The sequence below is a fragment of the Pleuronectes platessa genome, chromosome 3, assembly GCF_947347685.1.
Source record: "Pleuronectes platessa chromosome 3, fPlePla1.1, whole genome shotgun sequence".
Lineage (NCBI taxonomy): Eukaryota > Metazoa > Chordata > Actinopteri > Pleuronectiformes > Pleuronectidae > Pleuronectes > Pleuronectes platessa.
The window spans coordinates 8667463-8687347 of record NC_070628.1 but is presented as its reverse complement, the minus strand read 5'-3'; the positions used below and the strand labels follow the sequence as shown (position 1 = coordinate 8687347).

Genomic DNA, 19885 nt, shown 5'->3' with positions numbered 1-19885 from the left:
TACCTATGAGCGGGTCAATCTCCACAGGAAGTTGGTACTGCTGGTCCTGCACCGTCGAGCTCTGATGACCTGACAGAGGAGGAAGACAGACTGGATTAATATTGTAATCGTGTGGCCTTGTGGGAGAGAGCCACTGGTTTCCTGTTCATTGTAAAACACTGAAACTTATAACCATAACGTCGGTGTCACCCCAGCCGAGCACAGAAGTTCCTGCTCCACGAATTAGACATCAATTATGTCCAGAAGGAATCGAGGCCATAGAGACGACGATTCCATCACGTGCTACAAAAAGACTTTGTCTGTTTTCAAGTGTAAAAAGACGATCATAATGAAACATCTGAAGACTGAATAATCCTCACATGGTTTGATTTAGGGCTGCAATTATATCATCATTATCCATCAGCTTGAATTGTTTTTTAATCAACCAATTAATAATTCAGATTAAATTGCTGGCTGCCTAATTTAACACATACCAACGTGTGAGAAATTAAAAGATAACCAACATTGTCTTATTAAGAGGTCGGGCCAATATCGTATATTCTGAAACAAACCATTTTACCCATTAAGGACTAATGGGCGAGTTTTCAAAACCATTTCAGTAAAACATGTCTTTCACTGTTTCTATGAGCTCAATGTTACTTCTCCCCTTTGTTTGTTTTGTCTGATCAAAACTTGTAAACTCAAAAGGCTTTTGGTTGAGAAGGATGCGATTCCAGTATTTTGAGAAGTTGATCCAAACAGTTCTTCAAACCGAACTGTAACTTGTTGTTGATCCACTCATCCATGACTGATTGTTTATGCACCGGTTTAATTATTTAGATATCATAACAAAACTGATTATGAAAACGAACCCCGGTGCAGTGTTTAATCATAATGGAGCTGCATTGTCCATTAGCTGCATCTACTTTAAAAGCAAAAACATTAAATGTGAGTGATGTCTGCAGCTCTGTGTTGTTCTCACTGTGCTCATGAACAAAAGTTAGAAGTGTTCTTCTCCTGAAAAGAAGTTTGGATCTGCACTCATTTCCATTTTCTCTCTTCTTTACAGCAACATGCAGAATCCAGTACATCCGCCCGATTAATGAGCTGCTTCTGAGCGGAGCACACTTTGTTTATTATCGTGCCGGCTCGCTAAACAGTTTAGGTTAATCAGTCGGGGTCTGTGGTGCGCATGGATGAGGTCTGTACTCTCTATGCGAAAACCAATCAGTCTTCATCCCCATAAATTCACAGATATCAGATTTAATGTTTCCTCCGGGGCCGGGATGGATGTTGGGTAAATACGGTTTTGTGAAGTGAGCGGCTGATGTACGGGGGGGTGGACACGAGACCTAACGCCGGCTGCTGCATGTGTCACATTTGATACTGCTCTCCAGGAGACACAGTCAACTGTCTCCCAAATCAATGTCCATCCTTTAGAGACGAGACGGGTCAATCCTCAGATTAACTAGACGCTGAGTATCAGGGGAAAGCGATGAGGAGAGGAAGTGCGATAATAATTTGGGTGGTGCCAAAAGATTATTTTAGAAGAATCAGGATTAAAAATCACAGAACAAATTATTCTACTTCCCAGGGACATGAGTCTCTTACCTGCCAGGCCGTGCCACTTGTTGACTGCAAAGAGGCGGTTGGCGGTGACAGTGATGATGGCGGGCGACGTCAGGCCCGGCTGCGTGTTGGCCGCCACGTGGGTCACGGGCGAGTTGGACGGGAACTTCAACACCATGATAACGTCCTGCTGCATCTGCTCCGTGAACATCAGCGGCGTCTGCAGGAGAAGATACTGTTCAAGCCCCCGGGGGATGGACGACGGAACGCAGGGAAGAGACGGAGGACAGCCGAGAGGCAAAAGAGAGGGACGGAAAAAAGACGAAGGGAAGCGGCCGCAGTGGGTGTTAAACGAGAAGGAACAGAGGGAGGAAAAGAGAAGGAAAGACAGAAAGTTAGGAAGCTTGAGCAGGAGAGCAGCTTCATGTAGCACAGACAAGAAAAGAAAAAAGAGATTGTTATGTAGTAAGAACAGAAAAGGCTTTTGAAGTATAATTGCAGGAAAACAGGATTTCTAGAGAATTTTTAGGTGCAAGAAGGTGAAAAATCTAAAGTGAAATTCTGAAAAATGAATATGAAACAGGATCTGAACCCAATCGAGCACCTATGGGAGATTTGGAACCATCAAGAAAGATCATGCTCTTCACAACCATCATCAAAACATTGAGTGAGGGAATATATTATGGAAGAAAGATGTTAATAAAGTGAATCTATCTAAATCTAAATCTAAATCTATCTAAATTTCTCCAGTGGAGTTCAGAGACTCGCGAAGACACAATGAAGCTATGATATTTTTGTCTTCTATGTCAATATGTTCTCATATATTTCTTTTTAAATTGTATTCTTTTCTTATATTTTTTTTTACCTATATTTAATCTGTGATATTGGGAGTTTCCTCCATGGGAATCAAAGGATCATCATAACAAAACCTTACTTACTAACACTTGATGTTTTTCTTTAATTTGTGACTTTGTGTTATTATTCAAATACTTTGAATAATAATGTTTTCACCTTGAAGCTTTCAGAAAATACTGAACTAGTCAAGGTGGCATCCTCACATTAGCAAGTCTGATTCAAAATTCCATCCCCATTTTTCAGAACCTGGAGTCAGAGAATGTTTTGATATGCTAAATATTTTTTAAACACTATTAATTCTTGACAATTGTTTTGTTCCAGCACCAGTTCCAAGTATGACTTACTCCTGAAAACAATGGAAGTCTCTACTCATGCACAGTCGGTGATAACAATGTCAAAACAGTCGGCGAGAGCTTTCATTGACCCATCACATTGTTTCCTGTGGTTAGACAGGAGCTTATAAAGACTGTTTGTACTAAGCAGCTCTAACACGGAGCCATTTTCCTCCTCGCGTGTAAAGAAGAGGAACATCGGTGTTTAACGTCAGGAGCAGGCCTGAGTGAATCCGGTGCAGCTGACAGGTAACCAGACGTACTGACAGTATCATTACCACCAGCACGGGGCGGACGCCGACACCCTGACAACACACTCACTTGCGAGAGGATGGAGAGAAAGTAAAGAGCAGGAAGATTTTTAAAGCAAAGAGCAGAGGGGTGTTGGGAAGGAGTATGGAGGAGTGGAGAGCGGCAGAAATGTGCTCTGGCGTCTGGATGTTGTGCTTGAAAACTCGATGTGGAGGAGTACAAAAATAATAAATATATTTCAAAGGAATTTGTTTCGCTACAGTACGACTCACAGCACCAGTCTGAGCTTGTGTGTGTGTGTGTGTGTGTGTGTGTGTGTGCACTAGGTGGTGGTCTACAGCCAGCTGTCAGCGCCACAGGGACACCACACTAATAGGGACTCATGGGGCCTCGGTCCATCACAGGCAGGCACACTGGCTGCACTCTGTGCCCCTTAAAAAGCCGTCACTTCACGACTGCTGTTCATTGCTCTCCTTTGCTGATCCAGCTTCCAGCTCAGGTGGAAAATCTGGCTCGGGCCCAAGTTTCCAGCAAAACCCTTTTCACTTAAGACACACACACGCACACACACACACAAATGCCTGTGATCTCTCCTTTTCACACACACCTCGCTAATGATGAGAGAGGAGATGCTTTAAAACCTCGAGACTTTTCTTTCCCACAATTGCAGACGGGGGGAGAGAGAGAGAGAGAGAGAGAGAGAGAGAGAGAGAGAGAGAGAAGAGAGAGAGAGAGAGAGAGAGAGAGAGAGAGAGAGAGAGAGAGAGGAGACGGGAGGTACAGGGAGGGGGGGTGTAGAGAATGAGCCAGAAAATTAAGACTTATGTGAAGCAAAGCGGTGCCAACTTCAGAGTCGAACAGAAATCAGAGACAGCGTTAAGCAGGCAGAGTCGATACTGAGGCTCTGAGGGATACTGATCCATCGCAGTATTTTCAGACTGATACATTGAAAGTACACAGGGTATTTTCTGAGCTCATCTTATTTTCTGAGATGATCTGTTTGCGTGTGTGTGTGTGTGTGTGTGTGTGTGTGTGTGTGTGTGTGTGTGTGCGCCACTCACCACTTGCATGGCTGAGCTTCTGGGTGGGTGTGGCTCGATGAGCAACTGGCAGGGGGTCTGTCCAAAACTCCTAATTTGAGACTCCACAGCCTGAGGGAGGAGAACGAAGGGAGAGAGGAAAACAAGACAAGAAAAGAGATGTTAGACTTTTCATTACATTTTCTAATAAACTTTAAATGTGAGTAAAAACACAAATAGACTTAATGTACTTTTCTCACATGATCCCAGTCTATTTTATCATACTTTTTTCCTCCTATGACTAAATCATTGCCTGATAAATGTTATACACCAATTCAAACAACCATGTTCTTGAACAACAAAGAAAACACAGAGATGCAGCGAGAGGAAGAAAAATGCACTTGTGTTCAAACACACACACACATACAATCACACGTGTAAACATACTTTTTCACTGTGGGACACACTTGCACGCACACATACACACACACACCAATTTATCCTGGGCAGCCACACACACAGAACCAGAGGAGGGCTGGGACAGGCGGGCTTGTAGGCTGGTTAGCTGGTGTTAATGAAGAGGTATAGGACCATAAACGTCAGAGCAGACGCCGGCCGAGCGGCCCCTGGACATCATCACACAGCTCACTGTCAGGCCAACGAGCCCGGCACGCAACACACCCACACTGGAGTGCAGGGCCGTGGCCATGTGTCCCACTGCTCTACACAGCACCGTGCTGTTGTTTAACATGGCAACAACAAAAAAAGTAATGAATCTGTTTATATTAAATTAAATGAATTAAAATATTTACCCGTCACTATTTCTCATAGCCTCAGTTAACTTCACAGTAATCATTGAAAATCAGAGAAGACACAAATGCTTCCATTTTAGATGATGGAAAACTAAACTGGATATTTTTGCTCGATAAATAACAATAAACAATAAAAAGATCATAAGAACCGTGGACAGAAATGTTGGATCAAGCAACTACTTGCTTCCTCCACAGAGCTTATGTTTCCAATGGCGTTTGACTTTAACCGGAAAACTAAGAATCTATTGAAACATGGTGGAAGGATGGAACGTGGGAGATAAGCAAAAAAAAACATTACATTCAAGGTAGAGTATTGTTTGACATTTTCACAATTATCCCAGGGAATCATTTCTGGATCTTGACTCAAATAATCAGGCATATTTAGAGAACTGATATATATAAGTGGGTGTTTGTTGCAGCTTGATTGAATTTACTGTTACAGCAATACTATGGAAGGATCTCGATCTAATTCAAAATCCAAATAAATCTAGGCAGAGCAGACGAGGCAGCATTTAAAAATGAGTTTTAAAAAAAAAATCTCGAAAAAGACATTTCTATACAAACAAATCAAAAATATAAAGGCAACAACAGAACAGGCATGTGTGCAACGGATCAGTTCTGATTTATAAAAAGGGACAAGCAGAGAGAAAATGGCCAACACAGAATTATGACAGCGCTGTCAGTGTGTTGGTGTGCACTGTGACTGGCTGTGTGGGAGAGACAGCTTGTGTGTGTGTCTGTGTGTGTGTGTGTGAGTGTGTGTAGGCTGAGACGTTTGAGTCCAACTTGGCCAGGCCTGTGAGAATGAGCTCATGGTTGAGGCCTGCATATGGTATTTCCATGAGAAAAAAAAAAAAGGTTGGGAAGTTAAGTGGACTTGTAGCCATTGTCTGAAACTAACCAGAGACCCGAGAGGCCGAGAGAAGCAGAGATCTCAACTGTCTGTTAGAGCTTCTGACGGGTCAGGAGTCAAACAACAAGAGAGAAGTGAATGCAGAACTAAAAACACCAAGGAGAACGATTAGTCTCTTATCATTTTATAGATTTAATAAACTTAACTTTTGCAGATATCTTGAGTATCCCCTTTTTTTACTTACATTAATCTTCCTCAGCAGAACAATACACTGAAATCCTCCAGCAGAAAAAGATAAATTCACCCCTTCCTAGACCCATCTGAGTAAAGGATTAGGTTTGCTTACCATGCATTTTCTATTTTACTCAAAAGCAAAGAAGTGCAGCTATACAGAAGGAACTCGCTGAACATATTTGAGGTTTAAGATCATCTCCTTGTTTGCAGCTTATTAGTCTGTCTCTGGTGGTCAACACAAATCTATTTATAGAACTCTATGTCAATCTGAACACACGCATGTCAGGGCTGAAATGAGAAGCCTCTAGGATCCAGTGTTGTCACGAATGTATGTTAACAATCGTGTGTGCGTGTGTGTGTGTGTGTGTGTGGGATGGGATTATAATGATCTTCCTCTGTTTTAAAGATCAGAGCACCTCCGCACACGACCCACACGGATCGTGACGGACACTCTTAACCGTTTACATCGTCTCAGCAGTTGGTTTGTTAGTGAAAGGACGTCAGTGTATGATTCAAGGTCAAAGAGCCTCCCCTCTCCTCTGCCTGCACAGCCGAGCGCTTTGCTTTGGCTAATGCGTAGAAGAGACTCCTCAAAGCCACTCAACCTATCTTCATTAAGTCCGGCGCTGACATTTATGAGGCAGTGGAACGCTGGAAAGTGGCTGAGTCTAGGTCAGCATGTCCTCTCCCCCTGTGTGCCAATGCAATGCTCAGGTGATTATATGAAGGGCCATCCACAAGGCCAATCTCTTTTGGGGGCGCTGGCCCGTGTCTGATGAGGGTTTTCTATATTCTATACATTTAAATGGCTGCGACGCCCTCGGCTCAGATGTCCCAGTCTGCTCTTTGATTTACTCGGCTACTTGACAAGATGGATATCCATGTAAAACATGCAGCTCTTATGCAAATCAACCCGACAACATTGACTCCATGGGCAGAACAAAAAGAGACGCTGTGGCCTTGTATTTTGACAAACAGCGTGGCCGCATAATCTGTTTCTTCGGTTAAAGATGAAAGAAAAATGAAATGAAGTGAAGGGCATTTTGTCCAAAGAAAATAAACGAGTGGGTCTTGTGTTTGTTGAGTGACTTTGGCAGAGTGCCAGGGCCGGTTCACTCGCCGTGGGTATATTTCCCGTCTTCTGCCGAATTACGCACACGCTATACAATTCAGACGGGGCTCTGTGTTGTGTTACTGGTGTAAGGGGCTGTGGGATTTTCCGTAATCACATGTGAAAGAAGGGAAGCCCTGTACAAGTAAGGGAAGGCAACACAGGGCGTGTTTCTCTTTATACGTCGAGGAGCAACACAGATGTCCGTGCGTGCTGTGCACGGGGGGGTTGCACGCACCAACACACAAATGCATCTGCACACACAAGGTTCTCTTGGAGAGTGGGGGGGTTCTGACATGCAGCGGAGGCAGGACAGGAAGTAATCATGGTTTTGAAAAACACAGCAGCGGTCTCCACAGCGTTTCCCTAATCTGTGCTGAGATATTCCAAACTCTCCCCCAGAACAGAAACGTACACATAAACACACAGCCATGTGCATTCATGCTGATGAGCACACGTAAACATACAAAGGTATACACATATCAATGAATGCATGTATACAGACAATGTGTATGTACAAACATATCAAGGTATGATCCACACAAACCTCTGCAGTCTGAGCTGGGTTCCGTGTGAGGTTGTTTGCGGTAGGTCGGTGTTAACGTCTGCCAAACAACGTGGCAGGAACACAAAATCAGCCAACCAGGACCCCAATCTACTTGCTTTTCCGACCCAAAGACACACACATAAACACACGCAGGTCTGTGACCCGTCCCCCTGACATTGAACAGCCCTGAGGCCTGTCCTAATGTGGCCTAGCTTGGCCCAGACTGCAGCTCAGGCCTGAAACAGGGTTGTCACTCAGTAATGGCAGACTCTGGGGACACCATCAAACCCCAAACCCTCCGTCCCAAAGCCCAGTGCAGCCCTCAGCCACCCCCGGTGCCCGGCTATGATGAGGCCCAGGCCTGGAACTGCGTTTCCACCCTGTGCACAGACAGGGCAGGCTTCCTTCCGCACAAACACAGTTGAAGGAGAGCCTTGGCGTGGCTCAGGGGGATAACACGGCTTTGGTTTATTTAACTAATTAAGGTTCTCAGACGAACAGTGTTTTCAACTGGGGAAAAACCAGCAGATTTAGAATCACAGCATCACTGGAAAGGGAAAACAAGGAACTCTATTTTCTTCATCTCTAGGGGGTCAAATAATTCATAACAAAATATAGATTATTGAGGATTTACTGAAAATTAAGAAAAAAAACTAACTATATTTCAGAAGCATGCATATCCAAAATCCGTATTACTGCTGTAATTAATACAGGACAGGGGGCGCTGTTCTGATACCACTCAAATCACACATGCTAATGCCTGCGATGGTCCCTGTATGTGTTGATTTATCAATCCCAGGGTCACTGGAAGAGCTTGGCAGGAACAATGGAGTGCCAGTGATCCAATTTAGTAGTGTGTGTGTGTTTGTGTGTGTGTCTGTGTGCATGTTTATGTGTGTGTGTAAACCAGTAGGGTGGGTAATGGACTCAGGCTGCATGTGGAAATGACCGGTGCACCTTGGTAATGAATCTGCATGTGTGTGTATGGGTGTGTGTGTCTGTGATTGTGTTTTTGTGTGTGTGTGTGTGTGTGTGTGTGTGTGTGTGTGTGTGATTGTGTGGCTAAAGGCCAAAGCACCTCTGGATGGGAATTAGGGTGAATGAGGTGATAAATCAAGGAACTACCGCTGGTGCCCGTGATGCTCCAGTCACTGAGCATGAAGGGCATCAGAACAGTGGAGCCGAACACATTTCAGCCTCTTGATACGACTCATCTCCATTGAACCCTCCACGCTATGAGGAGCTTCACCTAAAGGAGGATTACAACTGTTGTTTTGTTCCTTTTTCCTTTTAGTAATAACATATAATCCCAATTTTCCTCCCCCCCCCCCCCCCCGAACCCCCTTGTGCCTTTATTATGATAAAAGACATATTTTGAGCAAAATAAGCACTTAACTCCATTTCTGAGTATTTGCACCTGAAAACTGAGGTAAACAAATGCCAGTCGGGAAAAAAAACTGATTCAAACAGCCAGGGTTTGTGATGTCACAAACCTAAGAAACCAATCCTGTCAGCTTATGGGTGGAGCTCTGTGAGCTGTGAGGGTGAAAGACTGGGAGCAGGGGCGGAGCCATATCAGCATATTCATATATCCCAGTCACGAAATGAGGAAGGAAGGTGCAGACTAGAGTAACATTAAACCATTTACGGCCATTTTTGAATATATAATTCTGAGGAACAAATAAAAGGTTTAGGATGTATAAGATGAGTCTGTTGGCCTATTAGCACCCATTAGCAACAGTAGCACATCTAGGATTTTTCTAAATCAGGGACCTTAAAGGATCCACTATTAACAAAGAGGGGAATTATGTGTTTAAAACCATTTTGTGGTTCATTAAAGTGCATATTTAAAACATTTGTTGTTTTTTAAAGACGACTAACAGGACAGAGACACTTCTGGGGACAGCCAGGTTTCAGGCGTGGCCCCGCCCCCAGGTTTACAACCAGTGTGATCGTTTTTCTTTCTGGGCCAAGACTGTTTCCAGATACCAGCGATTATTTTGGTAAATTAACAGTTTTCATAGTGAATACAAATTATGGCCAAAACACTGACAGCAAAAACCAAGTTAAACATTTCCCTCGTAGAAACCTCGAGTGCATTCACTGAAATATGCACCGGTTGTTACCACCGCAGCTTCAGCGGCGTCCGTTGCTCTGCCGCTGGCTCGCAGCCTTTTACAACATATTGGTGAAGTTGTCAGAGCAGAGTTCGGCTGTGGGCGAGCGAGCTGGGTTTCTCTTTTCAGCACTGTGTTCTGTGAGTTTGCTCTGGGGCGAGCCGGCGTGGCTCGTGTGTGCGGCAGTTCAAAGCGAGTGCGATGAATAATGAATGAAAGCCAGGGAGGAGGCTTTAAGGCGTCAAAGAGGAACACTTGGTGGAGTGCTTTTAGAGGTATCACACAGGGGGAAAGACTTTGCTCAGCAATACCTGCCAGGAGATTGTTAGCTTAGCTCTCCCCTGCCATTCCACAGCAAATTTAACAATTTAACAAGGCTAATGGCATCGAAAAAAATCACTGAAATACAGATTGAGAGAATGGACAGATGCTTTTATAATAGAGTCGGACGAGGCATCCGTTTGAGAGCACCAACACTCAAGTGTACTTACTGTGATATGTTTTTTTCCCCCTTACTCAGCATGATCCGCCGAGGGAGTTACATCGGCCGTGCAGTGCATCAATGCTTATTAAAATGTGTGTGTGTGTGTAAATACATGTATTGTACGATGCGGCGGCCTCACCTCTCTGAGCATGGGGTCGTTGAAGGAGTTGAGGTTGACTGCGCCCTCATAGGTCAGATAGTAGAACACATTCAGGGCCCTTGTGGCTTCGGGGCCCTGCTGCTTGTAGCCGAAGATCAGATCGATCCACTGGTGGAGCTGGCAGGACACGAACTCGCTCTCCAGAGCCTGTTAATGGAAGAGAGGGCGGAGCATTAGGAGCACTGTGGAAGTCAACAGATGCACCACATTTTCACACCGTACTCTTTCTCAAAATGCTACTCCCCAAACATATTCCTCAAACCATTACTGAACAGCAGTTATTGCTAATTCCTCTCAAAGATGAATCCCTTCGGAGAAAGCAGAAACGTTTTTCCTGCTAATTGTTCCTGGGACAGAATCTGCCAATGATTTCTGTAACGAGCAGAAGCACAGTAAATCCCGATCTGATCATGTGGGAGCGTGGAAACATTAGAGAACTCCTGCAGCTCATCAGGGAGCCATTTCAGCTTCTGTCTTTGTTCCTCTTCTCTGCTGGTTGCAGGCGGGTGAAAGTGCCGTGTTGCTCTTCCACAGACGTCTCGGCTTCACCGTAACGCTGAGGTACAGGTCGTTTTTTTTCCTCATTAGCCCGGAAAAGGAGGAAAAGAAACATTTATGGTTTCCTCATAAAAACGGGCAATTGTGTTAATTTGTGTAAAGCTGTCGGCTCACAAAAGCCCTCTAAACACGACCAAATTAGAATGAGGCAGCCCTTGATTGTCATTGCTGCCTTGTGTCACATTAATTTGTGACAAAACATTAGCCCGGGCTACACTTAAATGCCGATTTATATAATTTAAATTTTTACTGCAGAGGCCGGGGCGCATCCCTCATTTAAATGTGACTCGGTGACAGCTCATTCCGCATCCGAGTGCTCGCCCCGTTCTCTTAATTACAACTTTCAATCAGGCAGGAGAGCGCGGGCATAAAGAGGAGACTGTGTACAGTTGAGGTACGAGGATGTTTTCACTGCAACTCGAGCACCGGCTGAGCTTCTCATGTGGTCACAAATTCCATCATCTGAGCTGATGAAAAGCTCAACTGTGAAAACACTGTGTGAACTGGGAATCAATGGGTTTCTGGGGTTAAAATTAAATCCAGGTTTAAAGACGTAGTTATATATGGCTGAGTGAGAAGATTGTGTTTCCAACGATTTGTACCAAAAACCACTTTTATTGTCAGGAGATTGGTTAAATGTGTCTTCACTGAGATTTGTCATTTGTTCCTTTCATTTAACTTCCAACTATTTTAAGAATTTTGAACACAGCTGTTATATATTTGGTACATTGGTATTCTTTTTTTAGTGATGTTTTTATTACAATATATACTGTACCTCTTGACCTCTTTAGAAATATATATAATACTCAGGAAGTTAGAGCGCTAATCTGTAGCTAATCCCAGTACAGAGATGTGTGGTAACCAGTGTGAAGCGAGATCCGACTGTGACTGAAACATTGTCATTCAAATTGAGCTTGTGTTTCAGAAACCTCGTTTAACTAAGCCTGTTCAAGACACTGTGCTGTTCCCCCTCCATGCTGTCGATGGAGGTGGTCACATAGCTGAACCGCTGCCTGTGTAATAAGGAGGGTGGGTAGGACAGAGACAGAGACGGTACATGTCATGCCTCTGGTTCTGATTCTGGTAGACCATCATACAATCTAAGAATCACACACACTGGTATACTGGTTTGTTTGGTTCAATGTAGACAAGCAAAAACAGCATAACTAGTCTATTTGATGTGAATATACATCTGGTGAGATTCCTCATCTTAGTTTTTGGCTTTAATAAAACTTTTGGCATCTGCAGCAAATCATCAATTCTGTGCCTGTACAACTGCTTGTGTTTATACAATGATTTCAATCTGATTATTTGGTCTTCTTCTTCCAACTCAAATCATCTGGGTATTTCTACCTACGTGGTGTCAAAGGAACACTAACGGCAAAATTATCCAAACAGTTCAAGGATCCCCAGGACTGCAGTTAACAGGAGAGTCTGGTATGAGGATTTCCTATCAGAGGTGTAAAACTAGTCGAATGTATACTGTAGATTTATGGTTATTACACACATTGGTATTTTGGACAACATCCCACTTAGATGCAAGCACTGTTCTGAGAGCTGTAGACTTGATGAAATAAGCAGAAGGAGAAACTTGTCTGCTCTTTTACACTTTGTGTGAGTAACTACAACATTTTGTGTTAAGGGTCAAACTGTGAGGTAATGATAAAACATTGGAGACCAAACCATTAGCATTCAAATAAAACAAATCACCTCTGGAGTGAAAGACACTTTAGACTCATATCTGTCCATCTTACCTGGCAGATGTGTTCACAGTATGGTAGTGTGTAGAAAGGCTTGTGTCACAAGGGGATCTTTTCTTATTAATGTTACATTATAAACCTGGTGGGCAGTGTGGGGTCCAATTGTGTGTGTGTGTGTGTGTGTGTGTGTGTGTGTGTGTGTGTGAGAGAGAGAGATCAGTTCATTATGCGCTAGCACTGACCTTTGACAGGCCGTGCTCCAGTCTCTAAAACTAAAGCTGGGCCTGATGGGCATTTAATGTGCACCGCAATCTACTGTCAATCAGCAGGGGGAAACAAAGACGGCCATGTTATTGAAGCTCCCTCTCCAGAGGCCCGCCTTTATGGAAATCACGTGCATGTTGGCGAGGGAGAGAGATGGGTTAAGTGAGTGTGTGTGTGTGTGTGTGTGTGTGTGTGTGTGTGTGTGTGTGTGTGTGTGATGCGTGGAACCAGAAGTTTGATTGTTTTATATGTTAAATGAATACAAATCAAAAATTGTAAAACCATGTTTGTGTGGACCATGGAGTGTGACAATTAGAGAAAATGTGTCTCCATGACCCCCTGGTCCAGTCTTAACTAAATAAAATATTTCATAGGCAATGCCTATATGCATGAGAGAATGGAAATAGAAGTTGGAAACCACATTGATGGTTTAACTTTTCAAAAATATTGAATTTATCATTTCTACCTTTAAAACCACTGACCACACAATGGGACACAAGGTGAACAATCACATATGATAGCATATAATGCGATCTTAGTACGAGTGTAGAAGTTGCAATGAAGAAGCAACAGTGAAATCAAATATTACACCGCTTGAGAAAACCGTAAATTGAGGTGACTTATTGGGAAAGGGTTATCTGTCAAGTACAGTGAAGAGGCGTGTTCTAATAACCCGTGAACACTGAGCCAGGTGAGCAGGTGTGGAAGTGTCTCCTCCTCGTGTGGCGCCGCGCTGTTCAAACCCTCGAGCAGAAGGTCGGGGCAGATAGCAGATTCCTGAGGTGGGATCTGGTGCCACTTCAGGAGAAGCAGGCAGGATTATTGATGGGCCAATTAGCAGCCGGTGTGTGTGTCATCCCCGTCCACAGGGGACTCTCTGATAATTAATGAATAATTTAGCATGCCTTTATGTAAATGCTGATAGGGGGTAGAAGTCACTGGAATCCCACATTTCTATTGTTACAGATTTGATAAAGTACACCTTGGAAGCAGGGGGGGGGGCTCCCCTTTGTTGTGCTCTGTGACTTGCGGCCACTGGAAACAATCACTTGGAATATTCTCCTATGACGATAAATACAATCATTTCCCTATCAAAGCCACAGAGTATTTTAATATATATATTTATAATGATTATTCCAGCTTGTCCAGGCTGGGGTGAGGGTTTTAATGAAAATGTATCACAATGAACATTACTTTTCCCTGTTAAAGTTTCAGATTACACTAATTCTTCCTTTCTGAAACATCTGTGGGTGGAATGGGTTTCTCCCATTCCAAAAAAAACCCTCAAAGAGATCGACAGTTTGACTGTGCGTCTGTCAATATGTTTCTCTTTAGAGAACGATATACTCTGCTCTGAGGATTGAAAACTTGCCATCCATATTTGAGACATCAGACCGGAGACACCAAGTGATTGCAATTAACCAGCTGGTGGACATTAAACAAGGCTGAGTCTGAGCCCCCCCCCCCCCCCCACAGAGGACAAAACAATGAAAATGTTTGATCTGGACTCTCTGTCTCATCTTCAGCCTGATCTTTCTTTTTTCTGCATGAAAGCTGGTAGGATTTTTCAACTTTTTATTTTCACCACACCTTTAGTGACCTGTAGACTGAACATGGACGGAATCAAGAAGTCTGTCCGTGCTCCAGGTCTGCAGGGCGTGCACACCGAGGCCTATCGGTGACATCTCGGTGGTTTCGCGGTCAGCTTTATGGTCTGGATTGAGCTGGATTGAGCTTCGGCCTTAACGAGGTGATGCTGAACGCTTTCCTCCGACCCTCACTGGTCCTAAAAAACCCTTTTAAGGACTTATGGAGAGCTGTCTGTAAGGAAGTTAAAATGTCACTTAACAAATCAATCCGCTCATTTGCATGCCAGCGGCCATGCAAGCATCCGTGCTCGTGCCTGCGAGTGTGTCCCCGGCGGTGCGGCTGTGCGTAATGGAATGCACATGTTGTGTGCGGAGTGTTGTCAGCGGCAGGCGGTTTTCCTTTGTATCGATTACGGATGAATAAAGCAAACACTTGTCAGGTCTGTATAAACTAAAAGGACTGTTTGAGAACAAGCTGATCAAAACATCCTGAAAACCACATTCAGCTTGTGAGGCGGCGTCACATGTTGACATTGGACTAAATGCCGGAGCAGTAGTTAAATCAAGTCCTCGTGAGTCATTCTTATTGTGCATTTTATTTGATTAAACTTTATTAAATCTCTTCCTTGGCACACGCCGTTCTGTTCTTCTCATCTCGATGCAAGTCTAATATCCCTCTTGTTCTGATTCTCTATTCGTGCTCCAAGTTCAACAGCCCCTTTTCATTTTCCTTTCTACTTATTATCTCACCCTTCTTGCTACTCCTTTTTTCCATCCTGCTCTTTCTTCCAGTCATCTGATCCTTTAGATCAACTCCTCCGGAGTCGCTTGCCCTGAGGTTGACAAGCACTCTGATTAAAGGGCTTATTAGCTCGCTGTAAATGAGAAGCCAATTGTCATTTTGAAGCAGGCAGGGAAAGCCTGTAGCCAACCAGGAGAGAGGGGGGCCCCAAACAGAGGAGGAAAAAAAAAAAAGAAGCAATGGGTGAAGTAAGGAATGAGAGACCTAGAGCAGCAGCGGAGCTAACAAACCATTTCCTTTATTCCCATATTCACACACACAGAGAGAGAACCCCAGATGGGTTGTGTGTTACTTCAGTCCCCCCCCCCCCCCCCTCCCCCTCCTTCCTGCTCTACTAATTAGATGGGTCACAACCGTGAGAGTTCTGTCCATGGGTCAACGGAGGCGCTCGCTGGCAAGTGGAACCTGAAACTCTAACGTCAACTCTCTCACTCTCTCTCCTCCCATCTTTCTCATTTCTCCCTCGCCCACTTGAAAAGCAAGAATATCATGTTATGGGGCGAGAAGAAGCCGAATGAGCAGTGATTGGGAAAGTATCTCCCCAAAACAAACATGTCATGCTGGATTGGGCCTTAGTCAGACAAATGGCATGGTGCAGGCTGCGAGAACACACTAAGTGGTCCAATTTATGGCACAGACAATGGAGTAAACAATCCTGATTGAGACATAAATGGGTGAGGCAAATGAGGCTGTGAATCATATGGCAATAATACTGTAGTTCTACTCCTGTCATTTCAGTTTTTAGTCAAGGAGGAAAATATTATGATGCAAAAAATATTAAAGAAAAATATGCAAAAGTGGAAAATAAACCTGGTTAAAGGGAGTTAATATACTTTTTTGGTAACTTGAAAACAACTAAACTAAGAAAACTACAATTTCATCTACTATTTCAATTACTGTTTACAAGCCCCTGCAGATAATCTCACCATCTGATTTCTGAAACAGTCTGACAAGTCAGCAAATACATCACTGGTTCCATAAAAGACACATTCACAATGGGATGAAGTGAGCAAACACTAAGTCAACAGGTCAGAGCTGATTGAACACAGGACGACTGATGAGAGTGTGTTTGTGTAGTTGTTTAGAGGAGCATTGTTGTCTCAGATGATTATAGAGTTGGTGGAGGACTGGGAGTCCGTCTGAAGGTGTGGAGTGTGTGTGTGTGTGTGTCTGTGTGTGTGTGCGTGTGAGTGTTTGTGTGCGTGTGCGTGCGTGCGTGTGTGTGTAAAAGAAAAGGCAAAGGCTAAAATCCTCTCCTCAACATAATATCTAATAAAGTCATCAGTTAATCTAGGTAATTGTTGATGGATTCAGGATTAATAAAACTTCAGAATTATATCATAATAACTTGAATTTATCATTGAATAGTTCTACAAATGTCTTTTGCTCAAATTAAGACTTATTGACGGCTATAATTATAATTGCTAGGAGCTCTGCCAGGCTAGATTTAGTCACGGTGATACGGTGGCAGATGTTTAGCTGGAAGTGTCAAAATGTCTTACTTCAGTGTGTTTGCATGTAAACATGTCGTAGTTAGCATGAAGGGGGGATTTATATTAGTTTACAGATCTGTTAACCACATGGTTTCACAAGTTGAAAAGTTAGGGAATCAACAAAGTGATTAATGATTCGTTTCTGTCTGGACTGCAGTGGTCGACCAGGCGACACCACCATCCCACCGAGCGCCGGAGGAAACCAGTGCAAAATCTGTATATGTTGCCAAAAGGCACCGGAGCAGACTTTGGCAGAAGCAGAAACGAGAGCACGGAGGAGTGCAGGAAAAGGGAGAAGGACAACATTAGTGAGTGAGTGTGTCAGCAGCAGTACATCATCCCATTTCTCAGGCTCTCATCGCTCTCCTCCATTACGTCACCGAAGAGGAGGACGAAGAAGAGGAGGGAAAGAAGGACAAGGGAGAGGGGGAGGCAGAGACGAAGGGGGGGACAGCTCGTAAAACACTGAGCACACAGTAAACATGTCTGCCCTTATGCATGACAATACTCCTACAGTGAGCGCTGCCTGACATTAGCCAGATAACCACCCCCCCTGACTCCACGTGCTAGTTCCCATCCAACAACAAGGCTTTCAGTGGAGACACCAGGGGAATAGATTAGCACTAGGCTAACATGTTCTGTTACACGAAGCCACGCTGGGCCGAGACGACATTAAGGTTTTCACTCACTCAGTCATTCACGAGTGCGTAAGTGTATCTTAGTGGTTAGTGACTGGTCCTTGCAGTGGTTTACCTCAGCTCACACATGAATTCCTGTGGGGTTCCCCGTGAGAATAAGATGTGGAGGCTGGTGGGAACGGTATTGTGTGCGTCCCATGGGCGTCCGATCAGAGAGTGCGGTGTGGATGAGAGGTGAATGTAAACAGCGATGATCTTTGACTTTGTGTAGCTGGTGGTCTGAGCTGGGGAGCTATCATGTCTGGCTATACGTCTTGTGGGAAAAAATGTGGGACACGCTTTCATCTTCTGTATCCTGGCTCTCCGACATGTCTCACAAACAGAGCCCCCCGGACAATTCTGCACAATGACACAATATCTGGAATTGTTTTTGAACATTGGCCCCAGAATACTTGACAAAAAGCGATTTAACCACCTCCCTACGCTCACGTGATCATACTCGTGGTAGGATAATGAACTTGCCTGCCATGATGACATGGTTTTTGTAAGTGTGAAGAGCTGTCGGCATATGAAAGTGACAAACCTCAGAGAAAGACTTTTCAAAAGGAGCTCATAGTGTGATGCATGAGGTTTTGGAGGGGGGGGGGGGGGGGGTAACGATGATATGGCTCATATTAACATGACATTTGTCCGTTAGCTCTGAGCGGCCACGCAGATGTTTACTTCTGCGGGATTAACATCACTTTGGTGATCATGACAATAACAGCTGTATGAGCAAATGTGAGGCTCCCTGAAAAATCCATCAACATCATAGAACAGAGAAAACTTCTCAGTTCAATTTAGAAAACAAACCCTTCAAATCGTAATTAAAGCAGCAGCTGGTCATTTCTGACCACTAGAGGGTGTAGGAGAGTAAAATCAGCTGCGCCACAAAAACAAGCCCTCAGCCCTGAAAAGGCTAATCGCTAACAGTCGACCCCATGACTTCCAACTGAACAGAGCAATATTGCAGAGTTTTGGCTTAAGATCACAGGCTTGTATCTCTTAACCATTTCTGCAGTAACACAATTTTTTACTGTTTCAGCATCCTGAAAGTTAGTACCCTTGACAAAAGTCTATTCTGTAAGAATACCTTTGGTAGTCAGATGTTTTAGCGGGTAAGTTGATGAAGACTCGTACAGATGATTTCGGTGACTAACGTCCATTTAGTAGCGATCTCTGGCTTACTTACACTGAAGGTTCACCACATACGGCCGTGACCTGCGTTCAACCTCCTCAGTATCAGCTTCTGACCCATCACTCAGTCTGGTCGGCCCAGTCTACCAGAGGAAAAGTCTCTCGCTCTCCTTCTGTGAGGCCAGTTGAGCTGATGTCTCTGTCACTGCTTTGAGTGAGTAGATGTTTTATACGTGGGGGAAAAGGCTGAAAGTAATGTGCTGCCCTGTCTGTCCCATGTGTGTGGTTTGCAGGTCTGTCAGCAGGACTACATGAGGGCAGATGACTGAAAGGAACCAAACGTGAGCGTAGAGCAGCAAACGAGGCCTGAGGAGCTCCAACAGATGGTGACTGCAGCCCACCGCTCTGGGAAAAAAGTTTAAAGGGAGTCCGACCATGAGTTGAAGCTTTTGCAAAATTAGAGAGAAGACACAAGTGATAACTGGACTTTGCTCTGTGACATGTAAACAGGACTTATTTGGAAGAGGGTCCTAGTCACTCACATAAACAACCATTTCCACAGAACAGATGTGGAAAATCTATTTCAAAGCTTGATCTAACTTGAGAAGACTATGCTACTGTGGTATTTTGATCATAGAATGATCCAGCACCGTGTTACTTTCATTAGAAATAATTCATTCTTCTTATTCGATATATTAAACATATGTTTTCTTGTTTGTATTTGAGTACAGGCTGTCAATGCTGCTTCATTTAATGCTTTGTGTTTAGTCTGTTATGTTTAGATCCCAGCCCTTCAAAGCTCGGTGGACTATTCCCAGTAGGACATGGCTTCAGGAGCCGGCTGTAGTTTAGGCTGCAGCAGATCAGTATCTCCACTGAGGCCTGGGCATCATGACAGCGCAGGTAAGCACTGATGATGATGATGATGATGATACAAATACGTGAGCGTATTGACGAACCCGATCACCTGCTCCTCTGCAAATGGAGAGTGGAGCAGAGAAGTGAGATGTGGTCATATATAGTGGAATGTCAGAGAGGCTGACAGAGCCCAGAGACGTGTAGTTATCTGGTGGAGGAGGGATCAAGTTCTTAACCCCTCCTTTGACCTCCTGGTAAAAACAACACGCTGCCCCTGATCTCTGTGGCATGCCGCCTCAAGACCCCAGTGTGTCAGTGATTGTGTGTGTGTGTGTGCGCGTGTTTGTGTGTGTGATGGACCAAGGAAAAGGGAGTGTGTCTTTACAAGCAAGAATTTAAGTATACTGTAGGCACTTCAGTGGAGTTAAGGTGCATGCTTGGCTTAAGGTGCTGAGGTGCTGAGTCTCCAGTGACTCTCTAAAA

At 44.1% G+C, this 19885-nt stretch overlaps 1 protein-coding gene across 1 annotated transcript in view; it reads right to left on the bottom strand.

Moving 5' to 3' along the window:
* The window catches only part of lrba (LPS responsive beige-like anchor protein), a 175977-nt gene that overhangs the window by 14926 nt on the left and 141166 nt on the right, over positions 1-19885 (bottom strand). The window contains exons 47-50 of the mRNA XM_053417628.1: positions 10304-10471; positions 4049-4138; positions 1591-1768; positions 4-69 (exon numbers count right to left, since the gene is read on the bottom strand). Of these exons, the coding sequence (XP_053273603.1) occupies positions 4-69; positions 1591-1768; positions 4049-4138; positions 10304-10471 (502 nt within the window). The remainder of the gene's footprint in view (positions 1-3; positions 70-1590; positions 1769-4048; positions 4139-10303; positions 10472-19885) is intronic.